Source organism: Haliotis rufescens, unplaced genomic scaffold (genome assembly GCF_023055435.1).
Source record: "Haliotis rufescens isolate VD_foot unplaced genomic scaffold, xgHalRufe1.0.p SCAF_3, whole genome shotgun sequence".
Classification (NCBI taxonomy): Eukaryota; Metazoa; Mollusca; class Gastropoda; order Lepetellida; family Haliotidae; genus Haliotis; species Haliotis rufescens.
Window position 1 is genome coordinate 22,238,468 of NW_025964001.1, and position 21,803 is coordinate 22,260,270.

General features: G+C 41.0%; 1 protein-coding gene across 1 annotated transcript in view; it reads right to left on the reverse strand.

The window, feature by feature from the left end:
- Positions 1-21,803, reverse strand: part of LOC124146465 (synaptotagmin-17-like) — a 100,515-nt gene that overhangs the window by 46,247 nt on the left and 32,465 nt on the right. Inside the window, exon 2 of the mRNA XM_046516768.2 lies at positions 11,205-11,357. Coding sequence (XP_046372724.1) covers positions 11,205-11,357 — 153 coding nt within the window. The remainder of the gene's footprint in view (positions 1-11,204; positions 11,358-21,803) is intronic.

The following is a 21,803-nucleotide window of genomic DNA, read 5'->3' on the forward strand; positions in this document are numbered from 1 at the left end:
CAACGATGGAGCAGAAAAACTGGCAAGGGATTCAAAGCTCCGCGATGACGTCGTTTGAAATCGTATTAAATCTGTACCGTTTTCCAAAGACATTATTGATGTTCTGGAATATAGTCAGGAAAAAACCCGTAAGCCAATAAATCGAACAATAGTTAGCTATTTTACAAAACTGACGAAAGTGGAAAAAAGGTCATACTGCCTGAACTTAATTTCATATTCTTCACAAGTTTGTAATACAAAACAGATTACTGACAGCGAGGATGTGTACCTTGACGTGCCCCCAGACTTAGCATGAAGTCATATATTCAGTGAATTTGACATTGAGTCTTAAGCATATGGAAACGAGGGCTAGCAAAGTGTTGGTATGCTCGCTTGTCACGTGTCTGAAGCCCCATAATTTAAAAATAACATTGTATTTGCTCCAACTGTAGTTTACTTCTGACATTGATGATAAGGCGTATAGCTATTTTCACTTCTCCACACGAGTCTTTCCGTTTACAGATTAAGCAGTTGGATATCGACGTTTCCATGTTTCCCCACACTGATCCTGCCGAAAATAGAATTATGTCTTCGCAAAACCTTCATGTTGGATTCGTCTCTGCCTGTTAGGTTAGGTCTTCTGTATTAACTTTGTTTATCCACAATTAGAGAGTGACTAACAAGCTACGGGGTGTTATGGATTAGCTGGGAAGCCCAAAGCCTTTTGAGACCGGTGATCGAGTAGGTCATTCAATATAAAACCTTTGGTCGTGGGATTCCCATGAGAACGATGTGGCTTGTCAGCATCTCACCCGTGCTCGTAAAGTTGCATTGTTTACGATTTGAACGTTCACGTGTCTCCCTCTCCTGTGACACCCACAGAAATACTGTTGAACCCAACTCACAGTGAGTGAGTGAGTATGGTTTTACGCCGCCTTTGTCAACATTCAAGCAATATTTCGGCGGGGCCAACTCACAGTCTCACTGTTGTGTTACGAATGATATTACGGCAACCTCTAGTTAATATATTATATTGTGGTCAATTTCTGACGTCATGAACAATTAATGACGTCTTTCCCATTGGTTTCTACAGTGCAAAAATATGACGTTATCTTCCTAAAGCGGACCAGTCGTGAAGTATCTAACTCGATGTTTTTACCTCGTGTGATGGTCTATTTATTATATCGTTTGTACACTATTTTCGAACGACACCTATTTTCGAACAGCCTTTTTGACAGTGGTTTTGTAGCGTTATAACGAGAGGTGGGATGTCAACAAGGCTGTCGCCTTGGGAGTGCACATGTACGGCCTTTCAACATTGAAGTGTGAATTACTGTTCACCTGTCAGAACAATCCGTCGCCATTCTGAATTTTTGTGCCCGTACAATGATGAAAAGGAAGAGTGGAATAGTTTGAACATTATAATTTGACAAATATTCATATTTTGTGACTAGGTTTCAAACTTTCAATAACTGTTTAAATTTTAATGCCAACCTGCAAGAAATATGTCGAGAACAATGCGCCAAAAGACGTCTGTTCTTTCATGGGAAACCCGCTATGTACCAAACCAATCAGGTGTTCGAAATAGGTGACGTCACTCATGTGCAGCGGAAGTTTACAGACGAGGCAATGGAGGTCAGGCCTTTTATCGAGGATTGTTTTTCTTTCGGAATGGAGCTGAATTCTATTGTTGAAGACATCACCTACTGGTGTAAAGCATAATTTGAGTTTGGATTCGCTCATCCCTCGAATTATCAGCAAAGCCACCTTAACTGTTCGAAAATAGGGTACCTCAGGATATATTATTTACGTTCTTTACATGTTATCTAACACTGGTTTTATGTAGCTCTCGCCTCGAACAAGTGGAACAGATTGAAGAAGGCTGGTTCTATTCCTCACTGAGCGTCCTACGACTCTTGATCACTGGTTGTAACGCTATTACTTTATTGTAACGCTATCAATGCTTAAGTTAAGCCTGCAAACAATACAGGATACACTCACCTTTTCGCGAACACCTGGTATTATAACTATTTGATAGTGATATATAAACACAACCTCATGGTATAGTCGGAATCGCACAATCGACTCTGCTTTATGCAGAGATTTCTATTGGATATGGAAAGGGTTGTGTCGCATGTTCTGACATGTTCTTGTTTTTGTTTTAACCCACAATGCCATTTTAGAAAGTGCTCGAATGTAACAAATGTTATATTTGTGCTTTCTTAGTAAAGTACAGATTCTCGTACTTTTTGGGTTGAGTCCCATCTGAGATTTGAACCCACGCTCACAGAGTGAGGCATCTTATCGCCAGCACACAAAGTCAGCGACCACTTAGGTGAAACCCACGAGCGCGTGTATGTTGCTGACAAACCTAAAAACATAATCGGGGCGAACCGGGATTCGAACTGACAATCAAAGGTTTCTGGCGTGCCCAAGGGACGCAACTCTGCACAACGACTTGCGGCGCCTTAGACGACTGGGCCACCCTTGCCCCCTATAATATAAGGACAGAGCTACATGTATTATAAGATAATAAGAGTAAAGCTACAAATGAATAGATTAAGGTCGTTAATAACACAACGAGTCCTAATAAGTAACCAATATATCAGGAGTACTTCTGTGCGGCGTCAGGCAACACACGAACACCTGGTGTCATCACTAATTGACAACGCTATTTGTCTTTTACGCCGGCGGATAATCGAGAATGTTTTTTTCTCTGGCGATTTATATGTACTACTGAACAGCTACAGCGAATATTACCAGAGCGACCGGTATGGCATATGACAGCGAGAGGCAAAATTTTATCAACGAATGTGTTATTATTCGACATGAAAAGACCGCAATGGTATTTTACATTTTATATTTTATTAAATACCATTCTGAATCGGTAATTATGCTGATAAGTTTTGAAAATTAGATTAATATTTGGCAGTTTTAGGGCGCCTCACACCGCAGGAGAAATATCGAAAGGCACTTGCTTCATTCGTCTGAAGTTTGATGCCAGACTTTGCCGTGTACAGCATAGGCATTGAGGTATCGGTGGACAACGAATGTATGATACCGCACACCACTACATTGAATATGCATGCATACTTTGGTCCAAGTCGGTAAGAATACCACAGTTAGGCATTTGCCCACTCCGCTCAATATTGATATTCATCGAAGCAGCAGACGACAGAAAACGAACTTAGAGTTCTTCCGCCTAGATATTTCATTCGGAAAATATCGTAAATTTCCGGAGAAGGGCGTCTTAAATAATTAATTCGAGATACAAAATTGCGGTTGGTATGATGCAAATTACATACCAACAGTTCGCCATTTTGATCGGGGAACATAGGAAATGTACCTCACATATTAATGGGGTATATTGAACATAACAGAATGGGCCTCAGCCACTCAAATCGACACAATGTGTTTTTATGTAAAGGACGACCTAATAAGGAATCAGTCGGCTAGGATTTGAACACCTAATACTCATAGCTCACGATGCCGATCACGGGATTGTCTGGTCCAGACTTGATTGTTGACACGCAACTGTCGTATGGCAGGAGTACTGATGAGGGCGGCGTTAGGCAAAACAACAGACACGTTTTTTATGAAAATTATGTGAGTTCCGGGTGCTACCGGTTGAAGATTACTTGCTGAGCAACCCATGCTTGCCGTAAAAGGTGACTATGCTTGTCGTAAAAGGCGACTAACGGGATCGGGTGGTCAGGCTCGCTGACTTGGTTGATACATGTCATCGATCCGAATCGATCGATGCTTATGATATCAATCACTGGATTGTCTGGTCCAGACTCGATTATTTACAGACCGCCGTCATATAGCTGGAATATTGCTGAGTGCGGCGTTAAACAACAAACCAACCAACCAACCATTTCGCGAACACCTGGTAACAGGTGAGACTGATTAATCTCTTACGATGACGTTTTGAATTTAATACATTCTCCAACGTAACAGAATTACTATATGTATTAGAATAGTTTGATTAATTCTCATTTATCGATGGAACGTGTTATATCTTTTAAAAAGGTTCCGATTCTTTCTGTTTAAATCCCTGTACCTGTATAGTAAATATAATATAACGCGTCTTTTAGGATATGTTTACATAGTACATCACATATATAGTGTTTTTCACGTTTTCCAGAACACAATACTCCAAATTTGTTTAATTCCTTCTTGAACTTCAGCTTCAGCAACCCATGCTTGCCGTAAGAGGCGACTATCGGGATCGGGTGGTCAGGCTCGGTGACTGGGTTGATGCCTATCATCGTATCCCAATTGCGTTGATCGAATCTAATGGATTGTCTGGTCCAGACTCGATTATTTACATAATGTAGCATATTTGACGAATGCGGTGTTAAACAATAAACAAACAAACAAAAAATCTTGAACTTCAGTCACGTGTTATCAAGTGGTCTAACATGCCGCAATTCAACCCTTGTCAGTGTGTCAGTATCCGCTGATCGTTGATCGCCCCGATTATAACCATTGAGATATTCTCTTTGCAGATAAATAGGCACCGTGATGATTATATACATTTAACCCCTTTGTTAGGAATAAACACAGGATTTATAATACCACCCCTTTAGATCTCAATAAAATATAATTGTCAAACAAAACCGAGAAAACCATTGCCTAATCATGAGCGTCCATGGTCCTATTCCGTCTACACCATGAGCTTCTGCTTAGGAATCACTATTACATAGTGATGTGAGGTGAAATGGGGTTTAATGCCGCGTCTAAGATTATTGCACTTATATAGCGACGTGCATATACGTGTGTGTGTGTGTGTGTGGCTGCTTGTACTAGTCCGGGGTGATGCCGATTTATAGTGCCAGCACACTGAGATACCATGCATCAGTTTAACATGAATACACCACTCAGACACAGTATACTGACTCCAGTCCTTGTTTTAGCCCCTTAATGCCGAGCGCCAGACAGGGTTACAACAAGTACCATCCTTAAACGTCTTTTGGTATGACGCGGCCGGGCAGACGCTCTACCACTAGACAACGGAGGCGGTCTTCTATTACATAGTGGTGATAAGTTTTCGCGAAAAGATGAGGTATCCTTTACCACTGGTGGCAACGGCCACAAACACACTGAATTATATATGACCCCCCCCCCCCCCCCCCCCCCCCCCCCAAGAACAACCAGTCTTGATTTTCCACCAAAACAGATTTCAATGGGCGTAAAAAGGCAAAAGAGCGAGGAAAAATGTAGGAATGGATCACTGAAACTCAGTGATGAAACCGGGTGTTCGAAACAATAAAATTTGAATTCTTTACATTTATCAGATTTCTATTAACAATGGCTTCATTCATTCCATGTGTCGTTTCATATATCCCAATTGTCCACCCTATGTTTATGACCGTATATGAAGTTGATATTGGTTACCAATAGTAACCGGGCTAGCAATACTCCATTATTCCTTTGTTATAAAGTGCCATTGTCCTTTCAGTCTGAGCACTCTCTTCCGAAATGAAGCATACAAAGGCAACAAAACACCACGACTGTAGCACAGTAGTCTAGTTTGGAAACATGACATTTTCAGTTTCTATGGCATAACTGGACCAAATATTGCAAATGAAAAAACGATAAATTGCTTGAAGTGTTATATTATAGACGAATATTATAGAACAGTTACTGATGAATCTTGAAGCGGTATATTAAAGGGCAATGTTAAATAATAGAAGCTACCATTAAACGTTAATAAATGCTAATATGGGATGAAAGCAGACTGCTGCCAATCAACAAGAAAAAAGGGAGAATGCATTTGCTTATTGTTTGAAATAATTGTTCCTTGTGATATAATTGATGCAAGACATAACGTTCATACAATCGTGACATAAACAGGAATTTAAACGGGATTTTTGTACAGAATCAACATCAAATAAATTGATCACCCTAAAATACAATAGTTCAAATGCATATTTAAATGCCATTTTACAAATTTGTGATGGCTTGATATACACTCTTCAAAAAAAGAAACGCACAGGTAGAATTTTAGTGAATGTATTGTACCTTATAAAGTCGCGTTGATATCATAGATACAAATATGAAATTTTGGAGCTCGATTGTCACATGTTCATTTTCATGTCACATAAGGCCACAAGGTTGCGCTGAACTCAGTATCTCGTGTGACCGCCCCGGGCAGCAATCACGGCTCTGCATCTCATCGGCACTGACTGGATAAGTGTACGAATTCTGTCCTGCGGAATTCTGCGCCATAACGCTTTCTAACGCGTTGGCCAGTTGTGGGAGTGTCTGCGGCGTGTTCTGACGTTGACGCACACGTCGATCGAGTTCATCCCAGAGGTGTTCGATTAGTTGAGATCTGGATATATCGACGGCCAGGGCATGACGTTGATGTTGACAATATGAAGGTAGTCCACCGCGACTCGAGCTGTGTGCGATAGCGCGTTGTCCTGTGGAAACAGCTGCCTCTGGCGGCCAATGATTGGAAGAAGGTGAGGTTGAAGCATTTTGATTCATGTAGCGATTTGCTGTCAAATTTCCCTGAACCACAACCGAGTCAGATCTCGTGGTGTAGGATATGGCTCCCCACATCATGACACTACCGCCACCGAAATTGTCGAATTCACGTACACAATGTGGGGCAAAACGCTAATTTCGACGACGATAAACACGTTGTGTTCCATCTCGCCGGTGGAGAAGAAATCGTGATTCATCGCTAAACAACACTCGTCTCCAGTTCCTCAAATTCCAAGGCTGTTAGGTATAGGACCAATGCAAGGGTCGCTGAGGATGGATCTGTTGCAAAACAGGGACGATAACTGGTCTTCTGGGTCGAATTCCGGCCTCGTGAAGATGGTTCCTGGCAGTCTGGCATTTTCGAACTTGAAAAATGTTGACAAGTGAATGACAAATGCAGTTTAAGACATTGCAAATCGACATTGGCTGCGTTTGACGCACCGTTTGGCGAATATCAGGCCACCAACGTTTTCCAGTAACATATATCAAATTTATATACCGGATCTTTTGTGTAGTCAGGTTCAATGAACTACATACTACCTGTGCGTTTCTTTTTTAGAAGAGTGTACGCCAAAATTGGAAAGAAAGGTGTTTTCACGTTACTAGTTATGTGTTTGATTGGCGTTTAATTATCGCAAGGACTACTTATAAACAAACTAAACAAAGGAACTTGTTGCATCACAGAATATGTCCTTCAAGCGTAATTCTGAATACGACTCACAAAACAACTCTGAACTTTTATTTCTAGTAACATTCTTGCGTCCCCGTTAAGATAATTCTATTTACCAGAAGACATCCAACCTTTTCATGTCAAGCACAGACAAAGGCGGCCTTTTATGAAAGAGAAAATGTACAGTGTACTGATTCCGGATCAAAAGATGAGCACGCAGAAGGCTATTACACCGAATAATGGCCAGCAGACAAACGTAATTGTAGTACAGAGACAGAGCGACACTGACAAAATAGGCAAAAATACCAACTATGATCAAAGTTCTTGTGTGATGTCATCCTCAAAGTCAGCCTCAAAGCAAGGGATGTCTGGAGAAAGCTATTAAAATGCTTTAAAATGTTATAGAAGATAATCTAATTTTAAGCCGTAATTTTATTCACGATTTCCGATTTTTTTATCATGACTGACGAACTCAAGCACATGCTAAAACCATTAATACTGATAAACATGTTCCAGGTGGAGTCTGTGATGGTCTAATTGATGCCTTCTGTAACTGTTCTCATGTCCTTTAAACCTATGTTGTACGCTGATGGCAGTCTTCCCAGTCACACTTATTGCATTAGGCCACGCAACGATCAAATAAACCACACGGTGCGGAGAATGAGAGAAAGGGAGAGGACTGATAGATGGGAAAAGGAACAAAGAGAGGGAGAGTGGAAGTGATATCGGTATCGGTTTTAGCTAAAGTAATGAATATGTCGATTGACCTCTTTTGTATTGCAAGACATGAGCTCGCAAGACTGCACGTCTATTTGATCCTTGCGTAAAACAGGCCAGCTTTGTTGGTCAATAAGAGGGGATTCATCACAACCTAAGTTCCAAATGCTCGTGAAATTAGGTGTCGTAAGCTACATTTCCCTTCATTCAGATAGGCGGGCTATTCAGGAAGACGACATCGGTTCGTGCATAGATGGTATCACTGATGAGGAGATTCTACTCGAGTCAACGATCAGGGGGTATTATCGGTACAGATGGAATGACGCGAGACAAGTCCACGCAATGGCCGGCATGCACAACGCGTCCGTTTAGTGGGAGATATATAAGGTATGTATGGTTCTTTGGGCCATTTCTAATGATATAGGTTCTCGGAACTTTATTTAAACAGTTGAATAACCACGTGTGTTTTTTAATCTGTGTATGTTTTGATGTGCATATTCCGATAATGTTCAGTTTCTGTTTTATATGCATGGTGCATTAATCACTCCAGATTCATCACATTGCTACGTTGTTTATTTCGAAAAAAAAATGTTGTGCCAAACATCCTATCCTCTTGTCTCGAACTCACTGCCTCGACATATATCCGATGATCTTTACGAAGTTTCTCTAAAAGAATGTTCAAATAAGTAAATGCTTCACATGGCAATTTTGTACATTATTAAAACTTTATCTAAAACCGTATTGAATATTGAATGTGATATATATGGCTATTATTACTTATATTAATACAACACTGTATACTCATATGGAAGCACGGGTTGCCCAATCGATGTGTGTAGTTTGTCCCTTGCGCGAGAACCCTGTGGATGTGGGTTAGAATCCAGTGGTTCTAATTTGGTCAGCACCATACCTGTGCTTGTAGGTTTCCTCTCCGTGGTAAATGTCTAAGCCTTGCATCACATCAAGCTGACACTCCGGTTATAAATGGTATACTGTCATATAATTTTCCTCGCGACTGTGCTTTTTATTCTCTTTAGAGTCAGTTTCGGCAGATATTCGAGACGGTCTTGACGTTTGAAGAAAACCAGACTCACTAATTCTGGATCATTTACTCACGAATGCTTTATTCACGTCAAGTTCCTTATTGACGACAATACAACGTTTTGATAGAACAACTTACCACTTCATCGCACGAATCACAAATGGATCTATTATCGCTGAACGTTGTCAATACACGTGATTGAATAGGTTGTGAATAGGAAATCTTTCATTCCGTCACATGCACAAATACAATGAAGTAGATTATAATGGTTGACTTAGGAACCGCGGCAGATATCAAGAAGGCGTACCATTTCAAAAATCCAAGATGCGCGTAACGATCAAAAGTGAGGAATCTGTAGTGATGTTGATTTAACAGTTTATGATTCAAACTATTGATTTGGAAGAATACATGTAGCAAAGGCCAATAATGAACTTTAGAAGTATTATACTTTAACGTGCTTTCGATATTATTATTTCGAAGTTTTGAAAAACGCCAATGCCTTGGAATGTGCGTATCTGTTTCTCTTCACAAGAAAAGTTAGACATTCTAACTGAAAGGAAGGAACAAGTTCAAAAACCAACACTTATAAATCATTCCAAATTACAGTGATTACACATTCTCAAAGTGTGGCAAATCTCAAGAATAATTGAAAACTATATCCTCAGGCCATCAGGAAATAGTGAATAGAAAATGATCAACGTGTCATTACCAGACGTGTACGCATCGTACTTTCCATTGTAAATATCAAATTTTTAAATTTCCAATGCAGCATTATTACCAAATGTCTTTCATTTCTTTCAATTTGATTAAAAACCTATTCAACTTCTGAAATGGCAGATGATAAATTGATACTGAATTACATGGGCGTTCGTTTTTAAAATGAATTAGTTCATATGTATTTTTTTTGTGGGTGTGGGTGTGGGTATTATCTGATTGTTGGATAAAGGCACTAAGGTTGTTTTTACATTTTCAGGCTTCGTTACCGGGAATAATGATGGGGTCTAGGGTGGCCCAGTTGTCTAAGACGCTGCAATTAGGTGTGCAAAGTTGCGCCTTTGGCGTGGGTTTGAATACCAAATTCGTCCTGATTGTTTCTAGGTTTGTCAGCACCATACCCGTGCTTTTGGGTTTCAGCAAAGTGGAGAACGTGTAAGACCTGCATCACTTTGGACTTCCTCCCAAACAAACTGACACGCAATGATACAACAAGTTTCTTTTAAATTTAAGTGATCGTCATCCTCTAAGCGCCCCGCCTTTCTGTAATTTCCATGTTTTATGGATAAGTTAAACGTAATAATAACTGGATAAGTGGTACCTCAGTAAAGAGACAGCGTACCAATTTCAATAAGTAAAATAAGAAAATATACGTAGCCTTGACTACAAAGCGATAAACGCACCCGCGTTCTCTTTCACAACTTCATCAACTAACATTAGTCAACAACAGAATCACGACTCCACAGCTCCATGGGTTCATTTCACAAACGATACTTGTGCTACGCTCCGACAGGGTTATGTTTCGAGTCTTGATCGCCAAATACTCTCCAAATTCTTTGTTAAGAGGTTATCATCGAGTGTTCATTTTAAGCGCTGCTTATTTAACGACGAGGTTTACGTTCTCGTGCTTCTCTTTAGCGTCATGGAGGTGATTCTAACGTCGCGTTATTTTTCCCGTCAAGATTTTCCCCCTTATGTATCGACGTGCATGTGCGCGCTTGTGTGGCTGCTTGTACTAGCCCGGATCAATGCCAACTGAGATACCATGCCGCAGTTTTACATGAATACCCAACTCAGAGACAATGTGCTGACTTCGAGGCGACCAGTCTTTATTTTATCCCCTTAATGCCTAGCGCCAGGCAGGGTACCAACAAGTTCAATATTTTAACGTCTTTAGATATGACGCGGACTGGGATTGAACCACCGACCTTCCGCTCTCCGAGCAGACGCTCCATCCACTAGATCACGGATGCGGTCGAGCGTCATGGGGGGTTTCTGGACATTAGTTATTATTGATGGTGATAACACAGCCGTCGTGTGCAGAATGGAGTTTCCATTGTGACGTGTTAGGTCACGTGTTACTTTAGATCTTTGATGTCTAAGATGTCTTTAAGTGTCGGTCTATAGCTTCCTTTACGTACATGAATTGGAACTACGATCGTTTTTGAAACAGGGACCAAGTCTTCATTCATGAAACCGAACTTAGGGTTGTGTCCATGTCACGACAGACTTACGACCGCATGAAGAACGGAGCTTGCTTTTTACATAATGTTACAAATGGAATCCGACATATGTTGGTCTTACCATACATCTTCCTAATGGCTCGCTTGACGCTCCGGTCCCAGAAGCTTCGAGTTCTACAGGAAGGATATCTCCAACACAGGAAAACGATGACGGAGGTGATGACCACCACGCTGACGCCGCCCATGATGATCCCGGCAACCTCCTCAGAGGGAACTGCAACAATACAAACACATCGTACACTTACCCGTCGAGTTTGCAAGGCCATTCCTATTGAAAGGCCATTCCTATTAAAAGGCCATTATCTTGTATGGCTTTTCATCCATGTAATAATAATGATAATGATAATGATGATAACACTACTACTACTACTACTACTACTACTACTACTACTACTACTACTACTACTACTACTATGGCTGTTCTTATTTTCTGGAAAGTTCTTGGCTAGGTCTATTCGACAGCTTTCTTTGGAGGAGTCCAATTCGCTGTCTGGGCTGCGAGGGGGAAAGGGCCCAGAACTGATGATGGGCTTAACCAGTTTGCTGCTTACTGTGCCAGGATCAACATTTGAAATAACACCTTATATCGGAACTTCTTTCAGCCTGCCCCAGTAGCACTGCCCCAAATTGGCTATTTGACCCAAACGGTACAGACAAACCAAAGATCATTATCGCGAGGAATCTGGGATTTGAACCTCGATCAGTTGATGCTGGCACGACCAATGCCCGCAACACTAAGCTGCGAATTCCGGCGTCTCAGACTAATGAGCTACCAATAACTGTCGTTTTTTCTTTTATATCCATGTAAACAATTGTCTCCTTCAACAAAACTCTTTAAGATTATTTGTTCAACGTTAACCTTAAAAACAAGGTCAGCTCCATTTACGTTTTCAGACAAAACAAACAAATTAAGATATAAAAGATAAATATGGTTTATCATGAAATCAGACTGCAAAGCAAGACTCTTAATAACAAATGACGACACACTTGATGACACTTGTCCTAAACATATCAGGAACGTATGCATGGCTTGTGATCCCCTGGGGGTGTTGATAGGGGACCAAATCCAAGGTTAAAGTACAACGTTGATTACATCAAAATACATGACTGTTGTGCCTTGGGCGATATCATCATTGGGATGAACAACACAGGGCAGATGTTGTGCTGGTCTCATGCTGTGAGAACTGTGGAGTGCATTCATTCAACAGATATCAATCTGGGTCAGAAATCATTGATATATCAGTGTTGATATGAAGTCGTGTTGTTATCTGACATATAGCATGTATCGAAGCGTCACGTGTGTGTTTTATAACTGATTTGAAAGTAAGTTTAGGTAAATGCTGTTTTAAATTATATTTCAGTTATATGACGGATCTTCAGCTTCTTGTGGGACGAGGGTCGATGGGGAAGCCTGGTGGCTCAAGCATTCGCTCGAGCTCGTCACTACGAAGACCCGGGTTCGATTCCCGACATGGGTACAAAATGTGAAACCCATTTCTGGTGTCCCCGCCGTGATATTGCTGGATTATTGCTAAAAGCGGCGTAAAACCTTACTCACTCGCTCTTTGGGGGCGAAAGCCGAAATGACACGAGCTGTAGTTGTTTACCTCTTTGACCAAACATGTCATCAGTAAATCCTGGCATTCCTAAGGGACGCAACTCTACATTGTTAATTGCGGTGCATTAGACCATAAGACCAACAGTACCAATTGTGTTAAGAATGTCATGAAAATATGAAATTTACAATGATGAAGATTCCGATGTATGCTTTGTCAGGACAACAATCACACGCAGCATAGTACGAGATGCAAACCCGGTTATGTCAGTTGTAGTCTTCTTTTACTTATACGGCAATTAAACAGTGTTCATTAACAAACTGCACTCGTACACGTAGTTAATTCCTTTTAATAAAAGCAATTTTTGTCTGACATCATAAATATATGAGGTCCGACAGAAACTCTGCAGGCAATGCATGGTATTACGTTATGGTATTATTACAATTTGCTGTTTGACTTGTAAGCGAATCATTATTCTTGTTGAACGACAACCCCAGTGAATAACCAGTCTCGATTATCCACCAATACAGATTCCATTGGGCGTAAAAGGCAAAATAGCCGTGAGAGAAAAGCCGTTCTCAAAAAGTTTAAGCATGTCTTGTCCTACCAGCAACACCCACCAATCGCACAATTTGCATGAAAAAGTAATTGTGTGTTACTTGACGCCGTGTTCCTTTGAAGTTCCGGGGTTCGATTCCCGTCCGCATCATACCAAAAGATGGTACTTGTTGTTACCTGTCTGGCGCTCGGCATCAAGGGGCAAAGACAAGGGCCGGTCGGCTCGGAGTCCGTATACTGTGTCTGAGTATAGGGTATTCATGTTAAACTGCGGCATGGTATCTCAGTGAATTAACACTATAAAATCGGCATACACGTACATACACGTCGCTATATAAGTGCAATAATCTTGGACACGACGTTAAATATTGTTCAAAACGGCGTTAAATCCAACTGAAAATATACTGATAGTTTATCTTACACATTTAAGGTTGAAGATAAAAAAACCACGATCCACATGTATATAGGCCAAAAAGTATTTTCATAAAACTCCATCATTATCACTTCCACAATCGTGTTTATGCAACGCTGCACCATGTAACCTACATTGATAATAATAAAAATACCCGAGGCACATCTCGATCCCCCAAATATGCGTGCACAAGCTCTTTAAGGTATAACTAGGGTATAACTGTTCCATTATCTTGATCAACGTGTCGTTGAGTTGCCACCTGTCATTGTTTACAGTGACGTGTGACAATATGATATCAATATATTATTGTCCAATCATTTAAGCTGACACCGTGTCGTTTATCTCAGACGACATTCTTTTAGAAAAAACTTGACGCGTGTCTACAAACGTTTTGGGTTATAACACCAACCATAGCTTACATTATTTTACTTATAGGAACCATTTGAACACATTACTGTCAGTTATGTCCTACATGAACGAATAAGGAACAGGATCCCGACCCGTGCAATTCGGAGTAGAATAGGTTTTCAGCAACCTATGCTTGCCGTAAAAGGCGACTATGCTTGTCGAAAGAGGCGACTAACGGGATCGGGTGGTCAGGCTCGCTGACTTGGTTGATGCATGTCATCGATCCAAATTGCGTGGTTCGATGCTCATGATATCAATCACTGATTTACAGACCGCCGTCATATAGCTGGAATATTGCTGAGTGCGGCGTTAAACAACCAACCAACAAAAAATCCCAAAGAAGTTTTCATTTAATCCAGGGTTTTGCTTGAATGCAATGAATACGTCCTATTGAGTCCATCGTCTGTTGACTGCATGTGGAAAGCAAAATATCAAGAGCAAGTGCCTCTCGGCTTGAACAGCGTATAATGGGTTATGTTTATGCCTGCAATTACCAGGCCATCGTGCGCAATATACATTGAACTATTGTTGTAGACAGACCTAAGGTTACACTGCAGTGTTCAAACATGCAGGGGGCACGGGTGGCCCAGTCGTCTAAGGCGCCGCGATTCGCTGTGCAGAGTTGCGTCCCTTGGGCACGCCAGAAACCTATGATTGTGGGTTCGAATCCCGGTTCGCCCAAATTATGTTTCTAGGTTTGTCAGCACCATACCCGTGCTCGTGGGTTTCACCGAAGTGATAAACGTCTGGGACCTGCATCACTTCGGGCTTTCCTCCCACATTAAGCTGACACGCCGCGATATAACTGGAATAATGTTAAAAGCGGCGTTAAACCCAACTCACTCACTCACTCAAACATGCATAAGTTTGTTACAACAACATGGATTCCTATTATTAAGGACTGGCTATGACGAGAGGAACATTTGTGCAGGTATTAAGTCTGACACGCGAAACCTAATTAACTCGAAATACTGGGCTATCGAACATATTCGAGTGACCCGTTGTTCGAGACAAGCGGTTTGTCAGTGTCAGACCGTCTGGATTCTGATGGGACTATGAAGTAACATCGTCTTAATTGATACATGAGGTTAATAGAGTTCGAGTTAGCGATGTTTCAATCTACAGGGTAAAGTGTACTGTTTTACATGTAGGCTGATATTGTTTGATGTTAGAAAAGGATTTACACATCTGAAACGTAGTTATATTTATTTCATGGTGTCTTTATTACACTAAAACATGCGACATGAAAGTACATAAACATATACATGTTTGCTATATTGTGTGCGATATGAACCAAATGGGTGTTTTTGTGGTACATTGTATTTAATTGGCAATGGACTGAACCAATAACTGTGACCAAAAACTTCACATTGCCTTTGCATGTGTTTGTGACGGGTGCCATTTGTGGGGCAGGACACGCTCACCTTTTCGAGAACACCTGGAATCATTACTTGATAGTCATTCATAAACACACGCTCATGATATTGTCGGAATCGAACAATCGACTCTATTTATGCAGAGATTTCTATTGGATAAGGAAAAGGGTTTTGTCGCTTTGTGAATCATGAATCAGAGTCAGGAGGCGGCAGTATGTAGTGCATGCTTATTCATCGTCGTCATCCTCCCCCTCACCATCCACATCATCATCATCATCATCATCAGCAGCAGCAGCAGCAGCAGCAGCAGCCCGTATATATGTGGACGTAATATGACTTTCCATGAAATGTCTTGTGAAAAAAAATCTACTCCAGAAAGCAGGACGGCTTGTTATGTCAGAGCAACGCAAGCTTTCCTATTGTGTATCCATAACACCACCAGATGAAATAAATAAATAAAACTTTTTCAATATCTTACTCATACTTTCTGTTTCGCTGATTATAATTCAAATATATTGTGTATTAAACACATGCACGAGAAAACGAAGCTGTGAATCTATTCTGGTGGCTTTGAAGTTCTGCACTTTATATCGATTCAATCAGATGTTTACTTACGTTAATCCAGCCTCCATATAAACGTTATCATGTATACCACTGACTTAAACTACCAATATAATCAGGAAACTGATAGCAAATAACATTTCATCATGACGGTTATATTTTCATTCATTTTCATCAGTGAGTCCACCAAACATCAAAGATCGCCAACTCGTGCCTCAAACACGGTAACCACTCGTTCCTAGACTGTTTGAATGTCTGACATGGATTAGGTGCTATTCAATTTTCAGATGCTATTTTCGTGAGAACAAACAATGGATAAAGCCGATCGATCCCATCGAAAACTGGTTACTTTGTGAGAGTGTACTGCAGACCATGGATTATATCGTGGTCCCAAGCACACCCGTGATTGGACGCCGTGTAGAGATCTAAGCCGCTACAAGCCCTGACTATGATGTATTTAGTTGTCAGAAGCTCTATACGACGGAGAATTATACACTATTAAAAGCCCCGTTGACGAGGGATGATAAATCGCCGATCAGAAAGGTTCATAATTGCTCACCTGAAGCCAAACAGAGGTATTGGAAGTGTGTAAAAAGGTTTGATGAATAGTCACAAAATGCGTAATGGTGAGATTTTAAATGCTCTCTTACGACCTGAAACCATTAGCTTCTTGTGGTGTGAATATTATCATGGCACTGGAGTGAACATTCGTTAACACCCTTGCCGTGTTCATGCGAATGCCCATTTTGTCCAGTGTGAGTACTCTGGAACTTAACGCAACGCTTCGTGTCATTTCAGTCTATGTCAGATAAGTCAGCTTAATTGGGGCGAAAACAACAAAGGCAAACATACATGTCCGATGACTTGTACCATATACCGTGTTTTCTTCAGGTGAACAATTTACTTGCCTTTGCATGTGTTTTGACGGACGCCACCGATGGGGCAGTATACGCTCACATTTTCATTCCTTGATCCATGAAGCATTTTTTACAAAACGGCATGACCCGTGACTGGAATTTTTATCGAAAGAAATACATTGTCCCCCCAAATTCTTCAGACTGTTGAAATCCTTTTTGGTTTGCCATTAAAATGATGCTTTTGAAAATATACCAACGTAGAAGGTTCTGCCTGGCGTCACCTGTATCGTGATGTTGACCTTCACCCACAACGGACGTTTCTAAAAGAAAACTGGGTAGAACATTCACCTCTTTAGCGAACGCTCAGTGTCATGAGGTTTGTTTACAATGGATCGTTGGTGTATGATTTTATTTTCTGGTAGCTGACATTATGTTTTGGCAGTATCTGGTCATGATACACCAAAGTGTGTTTATACTGATACTGATACTTTTTACCAGATAACAGGAAAGGCAATATTAACGTATTTGTCATTCCAATGTAGAAATACACATGTTTCATAAAAAATATACCACCCCACAGGTAAAGTCACGAAACAAGAAAAAACGGATCCATATGACACAGGCGAGAAGCAAGATGATCTACACTTCTCGAGTCTTGAACTGATAAACAAATTATTTATGATTGACCATGAGAACTCCACGACAGCGCCGGTCATATATAATGAGTGCCTAAGGGGACTCGAAATTAGCTAGCAACTTACAGCCGTGGGTATTCTTAGTGGATAATAACACATCGGTCGACAGAATAAGATAGAGCAGACTGTTTCGTCTCTGTAACTGTGCCTACCACCAGATGGTGATAAAGCTAAACTACGTGTAAGTATATCTAATTGTGATGACTTCTGATCTTAAAACCATAAGGATGCTTCTACGACAATATGGTCTACACGCTGACATATAACAGTCTGAGTGATTTTGATGACACAGCCCACCCTAGACCCTTAAATACGTTTGCCTGTCTGAAAGGGCCACGCGTACGAGGTTAATCTGACTTCCATTGAAGTCTGACCACACTTGGGAATGTAGGGACAGCCCCTGACTTCCCCAGAAAAGCGACTCGTGTGTGTATTGATTAAATCTATATGCAGAACAGAGCTAATTATTTGCGACTTTTTAGCAGGTTTGTCATTTGCATTGTTTCTGCAGGATGTTTCGTATCCGCATTGTACGTGGCGACAACACGAGCTGGAAATTAATGGATTTTTTACCATGAACAAATACTGTTTTTACACCAAAGGCGAAAATGGGTTCTAAAATCATCATTTAATTTCCGGAGTTTAGTGGCTCTTGCTAGTGTTCAAATAAGGATGCTGATTTGACATGTATGCACTTTACTACAGATTGTTTGTTTTGACGGCGTTAAATGGTGTGTACATGTAGTAGTACATTTGCCGGCCAATAATGAAATGGTTGTATAAACGTTCTCTGCGCTCACGAAAATCAGTGACTGGTTAAAGGTTTGAAATCTCATTAATTTTAATCGGTATTGTAAGAATATAAATGATTACATCGTCACTACTCTTTGTGGAGATTCCAAGTCAGAACAGAAAGATTTGAGGATCGGGTGGCCACAATGTCTGATTTGGTGGATTGTGTTGCCGTGTACTACGTCGGTTTGGGGCAATAGAAGTTCTGTCTATTATTCACACACATCAGTATAGTGTCTGGAGTATTACCGCGGCGTAGATCCGTGAAGATCCGGGGTAGAATAGGTCTTCAGCAACCCATGCTTGCCGTAAAAAGCGACTATGCTTGTCGTAAGAGGCAAGTAATGGGATCGCGTGGTCAGGCTCGCTGACTTGGTTGATGCATGTCATCGAATCCCAATTGCGTGGATCGATGCTCATGATATCAATCACTGGATTGTCTGGTCTAGACTCGAATATTTACAGACCGCCGTCATATAGCTGGAATATTGCTGAGTGCGGCGTTAAACAACAAACAAACAAACAAACAAGCAAACTTTGCAATGATTATTTGATGGTGGCATGGGGTCATGCGTACAGCACAAAGGTTTACAAATCAGTCGTAGTTTTGAATGTTTGTTTGTTGATTAACGCCGCACTCTGCAATATTCTAGCTATATGACAGCGGTCTGTAACTAATCGAATCTGGACCAGACAATCCAGTGATTGACATCGTGAACATCGGTCTACGCAATTAGGATATGATGACATGTCTTTGAGAATAGGGGATGGGGTGTTCGGCTGCATGACCCCTGAGAGTTGCTAAGGGCTCTGCACTGCCCACACTGAAGCACATGCTACGCATTGTGGTGTCTCCTTAGGCAAGGGACTTTGTTCGATATATGCCTCTTTTTACTCAACAGTGAATGGTACCAGGTAGGATGGGATGGTAATGAGGGTGTTACCTTTCTAGCGCCTCACAGTAGGCTTGGGTTGTATATTCCTTACGGACCTAACAATGAAACTCGAGTTCACACTGTTCCATGGACCGGGGTAGTAGAAGGACTTCGAGCATGCTTTAGCGTGTAGATGTGACGCATTCTAGATATGCACATTATTATGCATATTTACACTTGTAGGTCATTGGACCTGTCTTGACCATTGTGTGTAAGTGTAATAGCTGCACCACACACATGTATACACACATCCGTATACACATGTAAGAAAATATATACACACATGTACGTGTATCAACCCCAGGATCGTGGACACTTTCCGTAATTTGCATCTGTCGTTCTATCGTGCCCACACACGATTAACTTTGACTATCGATAAAAAAACCTCCTACAACTACTAGCATTGATTCATATTGAATGTCACTAACTTTACAAACTGGTCGTAAATACCAAGTAGATGTTACGTCTATCGTAAAAATTTTGAAATTTGCTATACATTTCGGTTAGCCAGCTTGCGGTGAGACGGAACCCAGTTCATCAAATGGCGCCAAGGCAAAAGGTTGTTAGGTTGATTGAGAAATGACAAGAGATGCTTCAAACGGAACAAAGACTCGTTATCAGTATGTGAGGAGTAAGTATGGTTTTACGCCGCTTTTAGCAATATTCCAGCAACATCACGGCGGGGGACACCAGAAGTGGGCTTCACACATTGTACCCATGTCGGGAATCGAACACGGGTCTTCAGCGTGACGAACGAACGCTTTAACCACTAGGCTACCCGCCCGCCCCTCGTTATCAGTGATACATTGTAACGGTGTGTGATGGTCAGCAGTAATAATAGGAACCTGCTTTAATATAAACCAAAGTGGTAAAAGTGTCGCCTTCTCGTACCACATATCTGATACATTTCTTCGGTTACAGCAGTGAGGTGTCCGTCCCTTTGATTAGAAAGCAAGGCGTGACCGAGTTGGTGTTATTACGCACAGGCAATATTGAGTGGGTGGCTCAAAACGTAAGCCCCTGGCTTTCTGAGTATCACCCTTCAAGCCACGCTTGCATTGCATAATATAAACAGAATGACGTTTGTACTTATTCTATGTGAATTAGAAGATGTTTAATAATTGAAAATTGTTGGGAAAAGTCATCCATTTTGAAATCCAAGATGGCGGCCAATATGGCCGACGAAAACATGAAATCAATGAAATCTTGAATCTTACGGGACACAGAAACGTGATCATAAGAACACACAAAAGTACATCGATGACACCAAGAGAACTTTTTCTACAATATGTGGCGCTAGCTGCAGTAACTGTTGTAAACAAATAGGAACTTGTATGTAAAAGTCATAGACATAAACACATTATAACATATTTCTACCGTCACTCCCGTATGTAAAGAACTCATATGTCCTACACAGCATTATAATCTATTTTTTACAGTCACTCCCGGGTGTAACGAACTCAAGTGTCCCTCATATCTATATAATCTGTATTTCCATCACTCCCGGATGTAACGAAGTCAATGCCCCTAATATTATTATCTATATTTACAATTACTCCCGGATGTAGCGAACTCAAATGTCACTCAAATCAGTTTATAATATCAGTTGTTGCTATCCGCTGCACCTGTATTTTTTCACTTAAGTCGTTCAGAGGGCCGCTATTCGTTGTGCAGAGTTGTAACGTTTGGGCACACGAGAAACCTATGATTTTGGGTTCAACCCCGGTTCGTCCCGATTATAGTTCCCGGTTTGTCAGCACCATACCCGTGCTCGTGGGTTTCACCAAAATGATAAACGTCAAAGACCTGCATCACTTCGGGCTTTCCTCCCTCATTAAGCTACAGCCCGTTAAACCCAACTTACTCATTCACTACAAAACTTCATCAATACAAACATTCCCATTTCCAGGTGTACAATCTGGAATAGTAAATAACTTGAATAGTAAACATAAGGTGTTGTGAAGATATTATTTTTCAAAGGTTAATTCAATGACTGGAAACCGGCTCTGTTGATGGGATATCTATTGACGATGTCATTCTGTAAAGTGTTCATCCTTTTATTGAAATGGGAGATCCTGGTGATACACCTGACACGACATAGTATTACCAGCCGCAGGTTAATGTCATATCTGACCATGAGTACTTTTGAGTGCCGTTAGTGGCGGCTGGCAGAAACAGGGGACGCATTAGACGTGACACAGGGACATTAAATCTATTTTAGACGTCTGAGTGAGTGAGTGTCATGCATTAGACGTGACACAGGGACATTGCATCTATTTTAGACGTCTGAGTGAGTGAGTGTCATGCATTAGACGTGACACAGGGACATTAAATCTATTTTAGACGTCTGAGTGAGTGAGTGAGTGTCACGCATTAGACGTGACAAGGGACATTAAATCTATTTTAGACGTCTGAGTGAGTGAGTGTCATGCATTAGACGTGATACAGGGACATTTGATCTATTTTAGACGTCTGAGTGAGTGAGTGAGTGAGTATCATGCATTAGACGT